This window comes from Podarcis muralis, chromosome 9 (genome assembly GCF_964188315.1).
Source record: "Podarcis muralis chromosome 9, rPodMur119.hap1.1, whole genome shotgun sequence".
NCBI lineage: Eukaryota > Metazoa > Chordata > Lepidosauria > Squamata > Lacertidae > Podarcis > Podarcis muralis.
In genome coordinates this window covers 23288836-23303541 of record NC_135663.1, presented here as the reverse complement: position 1 = coordinate 23303541, position 14706 = coordinate 23288836, and the positions used below count along the sequence as shown (strand labels likewise).

General features: G+C 43.6%; 1 protein-coding gene across 7 annotated transcripts in view; it reads right to left on the bottom strand.

Annotated features, from left to right (window-relative positions):
- The window catches only part of NPNT (nephronectin), a 65476-nt gene extending 51811 nt beyond the window's left edge, over window positions 1-13665 (bottom strand). For 2 of the 7 annotated variants that reach the window (XM_077933892.1, XM_028743331.2), the window contains exons 1-2: window positions 13157-13661; window positions 7012-7112 (exon numbers count right to left, since the gene is read on the bottom strand). In XM_077933892.1, coding sequence (XP_077790018.1) covers window positions 7012-7112; window positions 13157-13227 — 172 coding nt within the window. In that variant the 5' untranslated portion in view covers window positions 13228-13661. Of the gene's footprint in view, window positions 1-7011; window positions 7113-13156 lie in introns of all 7 variants that reach the window. The other 5 variants (XM_077933890.1, XM_077933891.1, XM_028743330.2 and 2 more) reach the window with 5 other exon arrangements.
- Between the last annotated feature and the right edge of the window lie 1041 nt (window positions 13666-14706).

Sequence of the window (14706 nt, the reverse complement as noted above, 5' to 3'; positions counted from 1 at the left end):
GGGGGGGGGGGGAAATCAATGATTCAAAACAGATCTGCGTTGTCTAAAACCAGCTTGCTCATGAAACGGAACACTTTCTACTTCTATCCAGTCATCTATAAATGTTTCATGTTATCATTTACTAATAATACTATGAATTATCCAACCAAATACAGGCCAGTAAGTCTTCTAACTTTTTGGCCTGTTTGCTTGGATTATTCACAGGTCTCCTCTTAAAACTGGCATCAGACTTGCGCTGCTCCAGTCTCTTATCATTCATCATGGTTTGCCTAGATGTAATTGTAGAAAAAGCTGCTAAAATGGGAGCCCATCGCTTGATGCTGAAATTCCATCTTTAGCACAAGCATGAAAAATCTCTTTTCTATCTGACTAAAGCTGAAAATAACAATGACTTTAATACTATTGGCAAGCGGGGGGGAGGGGGGGACTATGTCTTAACAGCCCAATCCTGTGTTTATTGTTCTGCTATTGCTTCCCTGTTCCAAGCGTCCAATGTGTTTTAAAATTTTGATTTCCATGTGGTTGTCTAATGCAGCCTTTGCAAAGCTGATGCCCTGAAGATATTTTGAACTATATCACCTATCAGCCAGCACATACTAATGGGAGCCGTAGTCCGAAACCTTGGGAGGTGTTATGTACTGAGTTGAATAGGATCCAAAATGCAGCAGTCTCATTGGTCCTAGAACAATAGGATTCAGAATGCAACAGTCTGATTGGTCCCAGAACAATAGGATCCAGAATGCAGCAGTCTGATTGGTCCGCAGGAGCCACCCAATCCAACTCCAGGTGTAAGTGAATCCGCATCCTGATTGGCCTACAGGAGAATCCCAGAATTGGCCAATCATGTGGGGCCCATTGTGTAAATAATGTATTGTGTAAATAATGTATATAAAGCAGACATTTCAGGGGAACTGGCATTCCTCACTACTATGAGCTGAATAAAGAGCATGAAATCCACACTCGACTCAGAGTATATTTCAGAAGGGCAGCAGTCTGGCAAAGGTTGCATCTAATACATCTAATTTTGATTCTGTTTGTGAAGCCTGAGCTTAGGATGTGTAGCCTGCCTGCCTTGGTGTCATGTTAAGAAGCTCAGTCCCTGTGTCCATTCAGGTTCTTGGTTTTCTCTTGGTTTGTACTTTCTGCTTTGGTCTTGTCAAAAAGCTTGACGGCTAGAGCTGTGCTTAATGTTTGCCTACAAATATTTTCAATGATTCTATGAGATCTGAAATATCCCACACCTTTTCTCCCAACCCACACATAACTACTCCACTAGCAGATACTTTAGTGCTTCTCAAACTTCTTCCAGGGAACACTGATGTCATTGTATAGCAAATCCACTTGGACAAAGCTAATTCAGAAGGCACACAATGCTTAACATAACCAGTCAAATGTAGTTGCTTGATGGTGTCTCTGGGGGCAAAGGGAGCTATTTCAAAGTGAGGAGGCAATGTTTCCTGTGTTGTATTGTCAGGACTCTGAATGTGCAAACACTTCCACACCTTTTCAGAAACTCCTCTTTAAAAAAAAAAAAAAGAGGAAGCTGAAAGGAAGAAGGGATTTGCTGGTGGAGAAATGTTCACAAAGCACCCGCCCCCATTGTTTCAGATCAGCCCTGCTGGTGACCTTTTCAACACACCAAATGGTATTTGTCACTTTAGTGATGAACTTTTAGTTTCTAATAGGAAGGAATTCTATCTTGATGTATTTATTTCAGGCATTAGGTAGATATTTTTTCCCTACTGGTTCTTGCTCCTTTGCCTTCAACAGATACTTGTTCAGCAGACATTGATGCTTATCTACATGTTGTGTATAGGACGCGGGTGGTGCTGTGGGTTAAACCACAGAGCCTAGGACTTGCCGATCAGAAGGTCAGCGGTTCGAATCCCCATGACGGGGTGAGCTCCCATTGCTCAGTCCCTGCTCCTGCCAACCTAGCAGTTCGAAAGCACGTCAAAGTGCAAGTAGATAAATAGGTATCGCTCCAGCAGGAAGGTAAATGGCATTTCTGTGAGCTGCTCTGGTTTGCCAGAAGCAGCTTAGACATGCTGGCCACATGACCTGGAAACTGTTCGCCGGCTCCCTCGGTCAATAAAGCGAGATGAGCGCCGCAACCCCAGAGTCGTCTGCGACGGGACCTAATGGTCAGGGGTCCCTTTACCTTTATCTTTACATGTTGTGTAGATCAGGCATAGGCAAACTTGCCCTCCAGATGTTTTGAGACTATAATTCCTATCATCCCTGACCACTGGTCCTGTTAGCTAGGGATGATGGGAGTTGTAGTCCCAAAACATCTGGAGGACCGAGTTTGCCTATGCCTGGTGTAGATCTTTATCCACCGATCTCTGTAAATCATGCTCCTGCTAAGTCCCAGGGGATTTTTTTCCTGAAAATGTATTTGAGCATGAAGTCATTGTGCAACCTCAAGCAAAGCATTTTATCCTGCTGCAACTTTCAAATCTGACCTTGGCTCCATCCCTGTACCAATAGCTGGGGTTAGGTAGAGGCGCACTAGGTGCCTCTTTCTTTTTCCCCACTAAATGAATGCATGTGGAAGAACAACCCATTGTGTTCTGTACAAACTATATTGTAATAAGCATGCATGTTCTACTTTCAGCACTGCCTGAGCACCTATATTTTAGATAAAAACACACACACACTTCATAAACAAAACAAAAAAATTTCCTTCCAGTAGCACCTTAAAGACCAACTAAGTTAGTTCTTGGTATGAGCTTTCGTGTGCATGCACACTTCTTCAGATACACACGAAAGCTCATACCAAGAACTAACTTAGTTGGTCTTTAAGGTGCTACTGGAAGGATTTTTTTTTTGTTTTGACTATGGCAGACCAACACGGCTACCTATCTGTAACTGTAACACTTCATAAAGAAACCCCCAAATGGGTAATCGGCACTGCTACCTTAGGCTCAGAGAGCACCGTGGTCTGCTGCCCTCTACCCCAAGTCTCCCTTGTTCTTGGAGACAAAGGGCAGAAGGAACAGGTGCTGCTGCCATAACCTGTCGAGTTTGCAAACTCCTAGGATAGAGGTTAGGTTGAACTGCTGGCAGAACACACTGACTCTCCCTCTGTGAATCTCTCTCATCAGATAGGGGCCTATTGAACCTGCAATAAGCAGCACCCACTCAGTGTGGGATGCACAAGCTCCATCCTGCTGCCTCCACCCACCATGATGCTGTGTGACTCCTCTTTCACCTACAGGCCTGCACAACTTTTGACCCATTAAGCTGAACACAGTCATGCATGGGAGCACACTAGGGACTCGCTAAACCTGTTTTTTTGCTGCCCACCTGAGACTACAGAAATTGGGGGTTGGGGAGAGATGTTGTCAAGCACATCACAAACCTCCTTATAGTTTTAGCGGGCTGAATTCAACTTGGCAGGTCACTCATTTTTCAGACTTGCCCAGTAGTTAATGGTGATTTCCTTCGTAGGGTTAATGCAAGAGTAAATGAAATGTTCTGTATATTAAGAGTGATAACAGCAGCTACAAAGATGGTGCGGATCATTTTCAGAACAATTACTACTCTTCTTATATAGCATCTTCCTTAAAACCTAGCTGAAATCTCAAGTAACTCTCTGTTAATCATTGCAATTCTGTTTGCTCTTCCTTCAGGGAATGACTCCAGTGACCATTTTTAAATAATGTTTAAAAATAATTACACAAAACCACTAGCTATTATCTGCCCTGGGATCCACAAATGGTATTCTTGAATTGTTTGAATAAAAACATGCCTTCTCCCCTTAAAAGAGATGAGATTGGTTTATTTCTGTCTTTAAAGAAGCTAAATGGGTAACAAAGAATATGTCATTTAATGTGGCTCGGAAAATAATAGCCTGGTAACCTATTTATTGTGGATAAGAAGAAATGATGTCAAATGAAAGTGAAATTACTGGATCCTACTATTCCTGACAACTTCCTAATCATTTGACCAGCATTTATTACATTGATGTAAAGTCATGATTTTCATGCCTTACATCACTAACTAAATGTGAATTGTTTTCATATTTATGTGAAACTTCAGTGGAGTTTCTAGGAAATGTATCCAAAGCTGTTATTACACAAGCAGAATAAACTTCCACTTGCACAATGGAACTTCCTTCCCGCAGCAGATCCTCAGCACCATGGGTGGAGCCAGGACTCTTGGGGGGGCAAGATTTTGTTTGGGGGGGGCAGGACTTTTGTTAGATAGGACAGAACCCATGTGATTGGTCAGTTAGTTAAGTATTTCTATTGTTTTACTTGATGGGGGGGCAGCTGCTCCCCCACCTCTGCTTGGCTACACCCATGCTCAGCACCCTCAAAATCTGCTCCAGAGAATGGAAGGGGGACCTTCCCAAATACATTTTGGAGGTGCATAGGGTCTTAAGCAAAGGAAGAGGAAATCACGTTGTATAAATACATTGCTCTTTCCTTCAGTTTCCTCCCTCGATACTTTGTTTTGTTTTAAGATATTTGCAAATTGAGATGTTTTAGGTTTGCATTTAAATGGTTTGGAATGTTTTGAGATGCAAACTTATATAAATAGGGTTCTTTTTAAGAAAGAAAAAGGAAAAAAATATTGTTCATTGCTCAACTAAGTTAAGCATTTTTCATTTAGATTTATTTCAATGGGAGAATTAAGCTTAGGTGCAACTCTTTCCCATTAGAAACAGTGGGAGACTGAAATGTTCAACTGTGGTTGGAGTGCGCCCATTTGTGCTCAGAGTACAGAGGTAAAATTCTAATTGGATTTGTCAACTGCGGAGCATCAATCAGCAGAACCAATAAAGCCCTTAATTTGGGGCAGGAGAGAAGCAGAAATGTCACACTGCAACCAACTGCATTCCATCACAATAATGAAGACAGATTGATGCTTGAAGAAACGTACTTTATCAGTTGTGAAGAAAGCTTTGTGGTTTATTGTCTACAGCGTGCCAAATTTTGCATTTTTATTGTTGCCACAGGCTTCGTTTTGTGCAGGACTAGAACCAGCTGATAGAAATTGCAGAGAAGCAGATTTAGGATAAACACTAGGAGAAGCTTCCTAGTAGTAAGAGCTCTTAGATAGTGGAAACATGGCTGGTGCAAAAGGTTGCACTGCCAGGTTCTCCTCCTCCCATCACCCTCTCCTCTGCCTCTTCCCCATCCCTGTTGCTTCCTCACTACCCTTCCTCCTCCTATGATCCATTCTCCCCCTACTGCCACTCATCTTGCCACCACATTATTGTGGCAGCAGCACCTCCTCCCTACCCCACTCTGAAGAAGAGCCATAGAGCTCCTTCCTCAGAGCAAGGCATTCTGGGTGAGATGTCTAGGAGACTGCCTGCGCTGCCACCGCTACTGCAACAAGCTGAGTAAATGCTGCTCAAACTTTAAAAAGGTTTAAAGTTACTCATCGTAAACATCTTTTTCTAGCTGCAGCAGTGGCACCTGCCAGGCCCAGAATGCCTCAATCAGAGAAACAACCCTCTTCATCATTCCTCAGAATGAAGCAAGGAGGAAGAAAATGTGGAGAGCACTAATAATAATAATAATTTATTATTTATATCCCGCCCATCTGGCTGGGTTTCCCCAGCCATTCTGGGCGGCTTCCAACAAAATATTAAAATAGCATAATACATCAAACATTAAAAGCTTCCCTAAACAGGGCTGCCTTCAGATGTCTTCTAAAAGTCTGGTAGTTGTTGCTCTCTTTGACATCTGGTGGGAGGGCATTCCACAGGGCGGGTGCCACTACCGAGAAGGCCCTCTGCCTGGTTCCCTGTAACTTGGCTTCTCACAGTGAGGGAACCACCAGAAGGCCTTTGGCACTGGACCTCAGTGTCTGGGTAGAATGATGGGGGTGGAGACGCTCCTTCAGATATACTGGGCCGAGGCCATTTAGGGCTTTAAAGGTCAGCACCAACACTTTGAATTGTGCTCGGGAACTGAATGGGGTGGCTGGGAGCACAAGCAGGGCCAGAAGGGTGACAAGGCAAGTAAGTGGAGGTGGGTTGCCAGATCACCATCCTCTCCACCTGCTATACAAGACAAATTTCTTCTTAGCTTGCCTTGTTATGGCCCTGGCCCTGAGTGAAACGGACTGCCTCAGTGGGCTCTTGTTTTCTGGAGGTATTCAAGCCAAGGGTAGCTAGGTGTCAAGTAGGCATCCTGAACTGTAATCTCTGCCTTGAGCAGGGAGTTGACCTCCATGGTCGCTTCCAACTCTGATTATTTTATGATTCTGTGATTGTGAGATTGTGTCTAATCTGGTGCAAACATAGAAAAATATGCAACTAGGCAACAGAAAACATGGCAATCTATGTCTGGCTACTTTGGTCAGCTCTCCAATTCAACTGAAAGCCAGCATTTCTGTATTCCCATCGCTTCTATAGCTTCTAGCTGAATGCTTCTTTTTCAGAAATTGTAGTTGATAAAGTTGACAGGGCAATGAGAAAGTGAGAAATGTTATTAATATATGTACCACCGCAAGACACTGTCAGGTTAAATACCAGAGCATAATCTGGGAAGGATTTATTTTAATCTTTTTCCTTTAACTTCAGTAAGGATGTTTCTGAAAGGTTTTTGTTTAACCTTCTCTAAATGTTATTAAAGAACAAAATATACAGCTAAAAACTGCTTATGATTGCAATAAGTTCCGCCTTTTTTTGGAAAATTGGGAACAGAAAATGTTAATCTACAAACAAAAATTATGTAGATAAACTTTTTCAAAAACAAAAAACACCCCGAATCAAATGTAATGCTGTAAAAAATAATAATGAAATGAAGATACATTTGGTTTAATGCTGCATTTAATTTCCATAACTTACAGTACTGTTAATATGGAAATCTGGAGTTTAAAATGGGTAAGATTCTTAACCTGTCAGTGTCCCTCTAGGTGAAAGCAAAAGCCCCATGTACATTATAAGCCCTGCATCATGTGAGTGTCTGTGATTATATGAAAGCCATTATTAGAGAGGAACAAGCCCTGTTTTAAAAGGCTCAAAGCCCCAGCAGTGGTGATACTCACGTTGGCACTGGCCCCATGAGTGACGAGCCCAGCCCCAGCAGCAGTCGACTCTGCTTCCAAAACGGCACAATCCAGTCGTGGAAAGTATTTGCCTGGGCCACCTGCACCAACGCCAAAAATAAATTTGGAAAAGAATGAACATGAGGACACATGGTTGCAAGGAGTCCAGCAGCTCATCTAGCCCAGTCCTGCTGCCCTGTGACACAATAGTGACATTCTATACTTATAGGATTCTTGACAAAAGGCCTCTAAAACCTTTGGACTGAAAATTTCCACTGGAGGCAATCGCTGTCTTCCTTAACAACTCGCTCCAGTACACTGAACTACACCTATTACTTTAAAGCAGGATTCGGGTGTATCCAGACACACAAGTTTGTGATGGTGCATCTGCAAGACATCACTTGATATCACAGCCATCACTTGATGATTATGCAGATATAGCATCATAACAGAACTTTCCATCATTCTCATTTCAACTCAGAGGCAGTATTTTTCATTGCAGTATGTTTGTTCAGTTGCCAGCTGTCAAGTGGGCAGGGGGGGGGGGGAATCAGTGATACACATGCAGGTGTGAGACAGGATACAGGAAAGTTTTGCAAAGGTTAAGATTAATGGATCTTCCTGCCAACTGAAATCTTTTTCAGAAGCCACTGTTCCTTGTCCTGTCCCCAAAAGGTAAAGTGCACCCTTGTTTTCTCTCTTCATGCTTCTATGTAGATATTTTGGTTAACTAAAATACCCTCCTTTATCATCTCTTCTTCGCTCAACATAACCCATTTCCTAAGTGTTGCATCTTAAAGAGAAACATACCTCTATCATGCTTTTAATTTTCCTTTTAGGGCAGATTCACACAATAACTACCCTGACAAGGAGGCTTCTCAAAATCCAAAGCATGGGGAACTACCATACATTATTATTATTATTATTATTATTATTATTATTATTATTATTATTAGAAGAAGAGGAGTTTGGATTTTATATCCCGCCTTTCATTCCCTTTAAGGAGTCTCAAAGCGGCTAACATTCTTCTTTCCCTTCCTCCCCCACAACAAACACTCTGTGAAGTGAGTGAGGCTGAGAGACTTCAAAGAAGTGTGACTAGCCCAAGGTCACCCAGCAGCTGCATGTGGAGGAGCGGAGATGCGAACCCGGTTCCACAGATTACGAGACTACCGCTCTTAACCACTACACCATACTGGCTCTCTTTTAGGCCACATGCCCTAAAATCAAAGATATTGCAAAGCATTTCCTGGTGATTGTAATGGCACCATGAAATCTTCAGAGCCAATGGAACTCCTACAGACAGAACTGCTCACTTGTAGCCTTCACAAAGTCTGAATTGTAAACAACCACCCTCTTCCTCCATAATGTTTAGAAGGTTTTACTATCCCGTTCCATTGTATCCCACCATGAATAGCCATCCATCCCTCTGTTCTGTTTTTTCTATGCTTGTCTCTTCTGCTCCATGTTTTTTCAAGAAACCATGGCTAGTCACAGTGTGATGGGCCAGGGTTCCAGCATCCCCTTAGCTTTGGGTGGAGGGATTCTGAAGGCCCACCACCAATGAGACTCAGGTCTTTGTTAGCTTGGACAACCGCTCTTACATTGCTCTCAAACATTCTCATCACACAGGAAGATTTCTTATACCGAGTCAGAACACGGATACAGCAGTTCTCCAGGGTTTCTTCCAGTCTTACCTGGAGATGCCATAGATTAAAACTGAGACCTTCTGCATGCAAAAGAGATGATCTACCACTAACCTATGGTCCTTCCCTTTCTTTCATGATACTGTGCTCAGTGGAACTTGTTATGCCCCACAGGGATATTACTAAAGTAATAAACTAGGTGTAGGGAACCTTTGGTCCTCCTGGTGCTGCTGAACTACAACTCCCATCAGCCCTAGCAATTATGGTCAATGGGCAAAGATGATGGGAGTTGTAGTTCAGCAACATCTGGAGAGCTGATGACATCCCCACAGCTATGTACAAGTCCTGGCTATGATCTTAGGACCGACACTGATAAAACTTATACATATATACATGTAACTTTCCTATTCTCCTCCAAACCCATTTGAAGCACATTCTAACTTCAGAAGATGATTTCCCCTGCTTCTTCCCCATCCTCCAGATGTGGGAGGTGGTTGAGCCTCTTGTGGGTTGCCTTGTACCTCTGAAGCTCTTGTGGCACCTTGGAATTGCAGCACAACTGTAACAATCTCCAGGTCTCCTCCCGAGTTTGAAGCAACTGAGGTGTGGAATTGTCCCCAACACTATGATGAATTTCAGAACAGCAGTGCAAGAACCCAATAAAAATACTACCCTAGGGGAAGAGATAGAATCCTGGTGACCACAAATGTTGGGTTGACTATCATGAACAAGTGGAATTTGTGGACCCCGACACTACACTGCAATGCACAATGAAGTAGGAATAAAACCTACTTTATTGGAGCAAAGTGTCCATATGAGATAAATGTCAACTGCTAAACAAATTGAGAAAAGCACAGTTAAAGGAAGGACCTTTTCATGCAAGATCCTGTTTAGTCTTTTCTACATTCTGCATGACCTACTCCCTAATTTGCATCAAAGTTTTTCATCACATTTTGACATATTATAGCTGTAGCAATTACACACACATTCCAGCTCTTCAGCGCTCATTTTCACATTTCACTTATCTAGATTCATGTTTAAACTTGAGCTGCAGTCTTCTCGCTATACTGATTCACTGACTCTGTGCTCAAGACATCAACTTCTGACTTATTTAGCTTATAAAATAAGATTTGTATATTAAATGGGATTTTTAAAAATAAGCCATCCAGTAGATCCGTATGATCGTGAAGAAAAATGGATTATTGGGCACATAGCAAGAAGAAATTGCAGGAATTGCTGTTACTGCATTAGTTCTCATGCTACATTTACTAAATAGAGACTCAATGGCTGTGTTCAAACGCAATGCAAAACCACAGTTTAGCACTACGTAAATGAGCCTAGCCTCAATCTGGGCTCTCACACTCCTCCCTCCCCTTTCTGTACTGCTGGGATAAGAAGTTCAGAAGCTTTTGCTTTCTGTTTTAATTAATCACAGTTTGTCATTTCATCTGAACCGAGGATAGTCATTCCACATTAACTATGGCTGGCTTCCGAACAAGCCAATTTAAAACCATGGGTAGTTGAGCTAGCTTGTTAAACCACAGTGAGTGTTAAAAACCAGTTAGGATGTAACAACAAATCACAGTTAATTAAAAGCAGAAATGAATGCTTCTGAACTTTTCCTCCCAGCTGTGCGGGAGGAGGAGAGAGAAGGGAATGTGCAAGCCTGAGAAAAGTTGAAGTCTTCTAGGCTCCTTCACATAACACTAAATCATGATATAACATTATATTCAAACGCAGACAGTGCTGCATAAATATCCAACCCAGGTAAAGAAATGCATGCATGCATGAAAATAAGTTTCTGAATGTGTATTACTAGGAACTGCGAGCATAAATAAGATGCACATCCAAAGGTGTATTAGGGAACTGCCCCTAGATACACATCCAGCTACAGATTTCATCCATGCACACTTCATCACTTTCAACTGGATGGGTATTCAGTTGGGTAAGAATCTCCACACCTCTGAATCTAGTCACAAGTAACTACCATTTTTACATATAAAAAGAACTCAATCAAAACAACTGCATAAGGTGGATTCGCACATGTGGCTTAACTGTTGTTAGGTTCTGTGGTATTTCTTTTACAAAGAAAAAAAAAGGAAGAAGCATTTCCAGTCAATCAGTGGTAGACTCGTAATCTGGTGAACTGGGTTCGCATCTCTGCTCCTCCACATGCAGCTGCTGGGTGACCTTGGGCTAGTCACACTTCTTTGAAGTCTCTCAGCCCCACTCACCTCACAGAGTTGGGGAGGAAGGGAAAGGAGAATGTTAGCCGCTTTGAGACTCCTTCAGGTAGTGATAAAGTGGGATATCAAATCCAAACTCTTCTTCTTCTTCTGGCAGAGGCAGATTTAGGGCAGCGTGAGCATCTTATTGGTGCCCTCCATTTAGTTCAATGTCATTTTATTACATGCTATTTATATCATTGCTGTATTGCTATAAACAGTTTATTGCTAGCCAGCTTATGATGGCTTGCTTCAAAATGCAGGGTAGAAATAATATGAAGTACCTCCGTATGTTCAAGCTTCTCCAAATTAGGTGCAGTTGCACGTGCAAATTTCAGATATTGTGAAAGCCACAGGAGCTCATTACATTGACTGCAAACTATATACAAAAAGGGTTGGCTACACCTCACTGTCCCCAGGTGTCTTCATAAATTCCTTAAGAAAGAGACACCGTGTCAGTTTGCAGACTTTCGTCATTTCCAGTCAATGAATGAGGCAAATTTCCAGGTGTGCCTTTTTTCCTTGGCTTGGGGGATACCAGAGAACATTAAACAGATTCCACTGGAAACAAACACCTCCCAGTCAATTTGCTTGCCACTGCCGCGTGCACCGTGGCATCTAAAAAGGAAACTGTTTTGCAACAGTCATCAATTCACCACAAATTTCAAATTGAGATGGCTTTATATACAAAATACACAATAGCCACGATCTACCTAATAAATCACACAGAGATTATTGGCTATTTTGCATGGAAGTAGCAACTGAGTAATAAAGTTATAAAGAAATCTGGGTTGCCCAAACCTGTCAAAGCTTGTCTATCTCACATCTCCACACAAGTGAAGTATGTACATTCCATGAGGGAATGCAATCTAACCCTACATTTCACAGCTTTTCTATTTCCTACTTTAGATACCTGTTTTGCAGCTACACAAGTATGTCTGGAAAACACACACACACACACACACACACACACGAGCACTTGGGGCATTATGAATATTCGCAGACTTGATATTGGTTGCACAATTCACCTGAGGGTTGTCCCTTCTCTGCACCATGCAAATATATATACATAAATGAGTTTTGCAGGTTTCAGCTATTCAGTTTTGACAATCTGCACAAATCTGCATAAATAACGGGGAAATGGTTGCCAATGCACACACAGCACAATAATCAATGTACTTTATTCTGAAGTTCTTGTTGATATGTTTCCCTTTTGTAAGATGTGTCAAAAGTATCATGGAAAAAGAAATCCATGGAATGCAGCCAACATCCATTGATATGACTGCCACACACCCTTGTCTTCTTCCTGTCAATTAATCCAGAGCAATTTTCCTTTGGTTTCATATGCAGTACAATTCCTAATCCAGATTAGAACCCCCAACTAAATCGTTGCCACCTGCTGTAAGAAAGTAACAGGAATCCACCCTTTTAGTTGACCTTACAGTTAAAAGCCCATAAGGAAGAATCAGTCTAGGAGTTCAATTGTGCACACACTTACTCAAAGGCAAGTTCCGGAGAACAAAAATGGAAGTTATTTTCAAATAAAACACAGCTAGATTGTGTTTAACATAATCAATACTACAGTATTATAAATAATATGCTCTGATAAATAAATCGGATTGAAAACAACCCATTCCTACAAATGCAGCCCCCCGGGTCAAGAAAACTGCTGTAGTGATACTGACAATGAAATCCTAGCCATGTCTACTCAGAAGTAATTCAACGGATCTTACTCCCAGGCAAGTGGGCTTCAGATTGCAGCCTAAATTGTGCACCAGAAGTCCCCAATTTTACTCATTCCTCCGTGAAACAAGCCATCTCTGTGTGTGTCAATGCCCCGTATTTGCAACAAGGAGACACTGACCTGCCTCACAGGATTGTTGTAGTCCTTGTAATTAGTTGCTGCATGGGGAAAAGGGGAACAAACTAACCCTCCCCTTCCCTTATTTCTACTGATTACATTATGCTCCTGTGCCCTCTGCAGTTGGGGTTTGCAGGTGCGTCTGCCGCGTGTGTTTCTTCCCGAATGCCGAGCGCGCGCCAAGCGCCAGATCTGTACCTTGCACACTCCGGAAAGAGCCCTGACCTCTCGGGCAAGCGTGGGGCGAATGTGTCACGACGAAGAGTCTCCCCGGCTGGCAAGTTGGGACCCCCAGGTTCCCCAGAGGAGCCTGAGCCCGCCCGCCCGCCGCCCTGGGTCTCTCTCGCCTCTCCTCCCCATCCATCTGCCCACCCGTCGGTCCAGTGTCCAAAGTGTCCAAAGTCTGCGCTTACCTTCCGTCGAAGTCCCCTAAAGCCTCCAGGTAGAGCCAGGACAGAATGATTAACCTCAGGGATAAATCCATGGTCGGGAAGGGAAGAGAGAGAGAGAGAGACGGAGAGAGAAAGAGAAAGAAGGAGGGAGGAGAGTAGCCTCGGCGCGTCTCTAGCAATAGAAACGACGGCAGCAGGTTGGGGAGGGATGCGAGGCGGCGAGGGCGAAGGCGCACGGATTCCTTCTCCTCTCGGAGGCGCTCCCAGCCAAGCGCGCGCTGTAAACTGAACTCCGGGTGCCCTCGGGGCTGTTGCTAATCCTGGCTGGCGGAGGGATGGGCGGAAGAAGAGAGAGAAGTCCACGAGCAGCAGCAACAGGAGGAGGGAGCCCCCTTCTCTCTCTCTTGCGTCCCTGCCTTTCTCTCACTCTCTTCCTCCCTCCCTCTTCCTAAAGCGAAGGAGACGCTGCGCTCTGAAGGCGGCGCTGCCGCTCACCAACGAAAGAGGCGCGCGCGAGCGCAACCTCGCCACCTTCCCCGGCGCCTCTTTCTCCTTTGGCAGCGGGGAAGAGGAGCGCAGGCTGAGAGACGGAACTTCTTATTTGTTTCTTTTACTTATTCCTCCCCCCCCCCCATCCCACCATTCAATAAATCTCTGTCCTTCCCTGCCTCTCACCAGGGAGTGATAAAGCACCAACAAACAGCCAGCAATTAAAACCATCTCCATCTATAAAAAAAACATTGCAGACTTCTCAGCACCGCAATGGAGAACTTATTCTACCAAACAGGGACCATTTTGGAAGCCTGTTATCGTTTCATCAGCAGCAGCACCACCACTGTATGCTATGCGAGAACTCCATAAATATATTATAAAAGCAGAACAACACCTCCAAACACATTTTGAGTCATAGAATCATAGAATTGTGGAGCTGGAAGGGATCCTGAGGATCACTTAGCCCAACCCCCTGCCATACAAGAATATGCAGCTGTCCTCCAGGTCCTCCAGAAGTGACTGAACTACAACTCCCATCAGCCCCAGCCAGCATGTTCAATGGTCAGTGTTTGACCTTATCAGGCACACAATGAATCCCACCTGACAGTTGGGAAGGTGCCTGCAGTTGAGATGAGGTTCAAGACTGCAAGGTCAGCTGCTTGTTGTTGTTGTTGTTTAGTCGTTTAGTCGTGTCCGACTCTTCGTGACCCCATGGACCAGAGCACGCCAGGCACCTCTGTCCTCCACTACCTCCCGCAGTTTGGTCAAACTCATGCTGGTAACCTCAAAAACGCTATCCAACCATCTCGTCCTCTGTCGCCCCCTTCTCCTTGTGCCCTCCATCTTTCCCAGCATCAGTGTCTTCTCCAGGGAGTCTTCTCTTCTCATGAGGTGGCCAAAGTACTGGAGCCTCAGCTTCACGATCTGTCCTTCCAGTGAGCACTCAGGTCTGATTTCCTTAAGAATGGATGCATTTGATCTTCTTGCCGTCCATGGGACTCTCAAGAGTCTTCTCCAGCACCATAATTCAAAAGCATCAATTCTTCGGCGATCAGCCTTCTTTATGGTCCAGCTCTCAC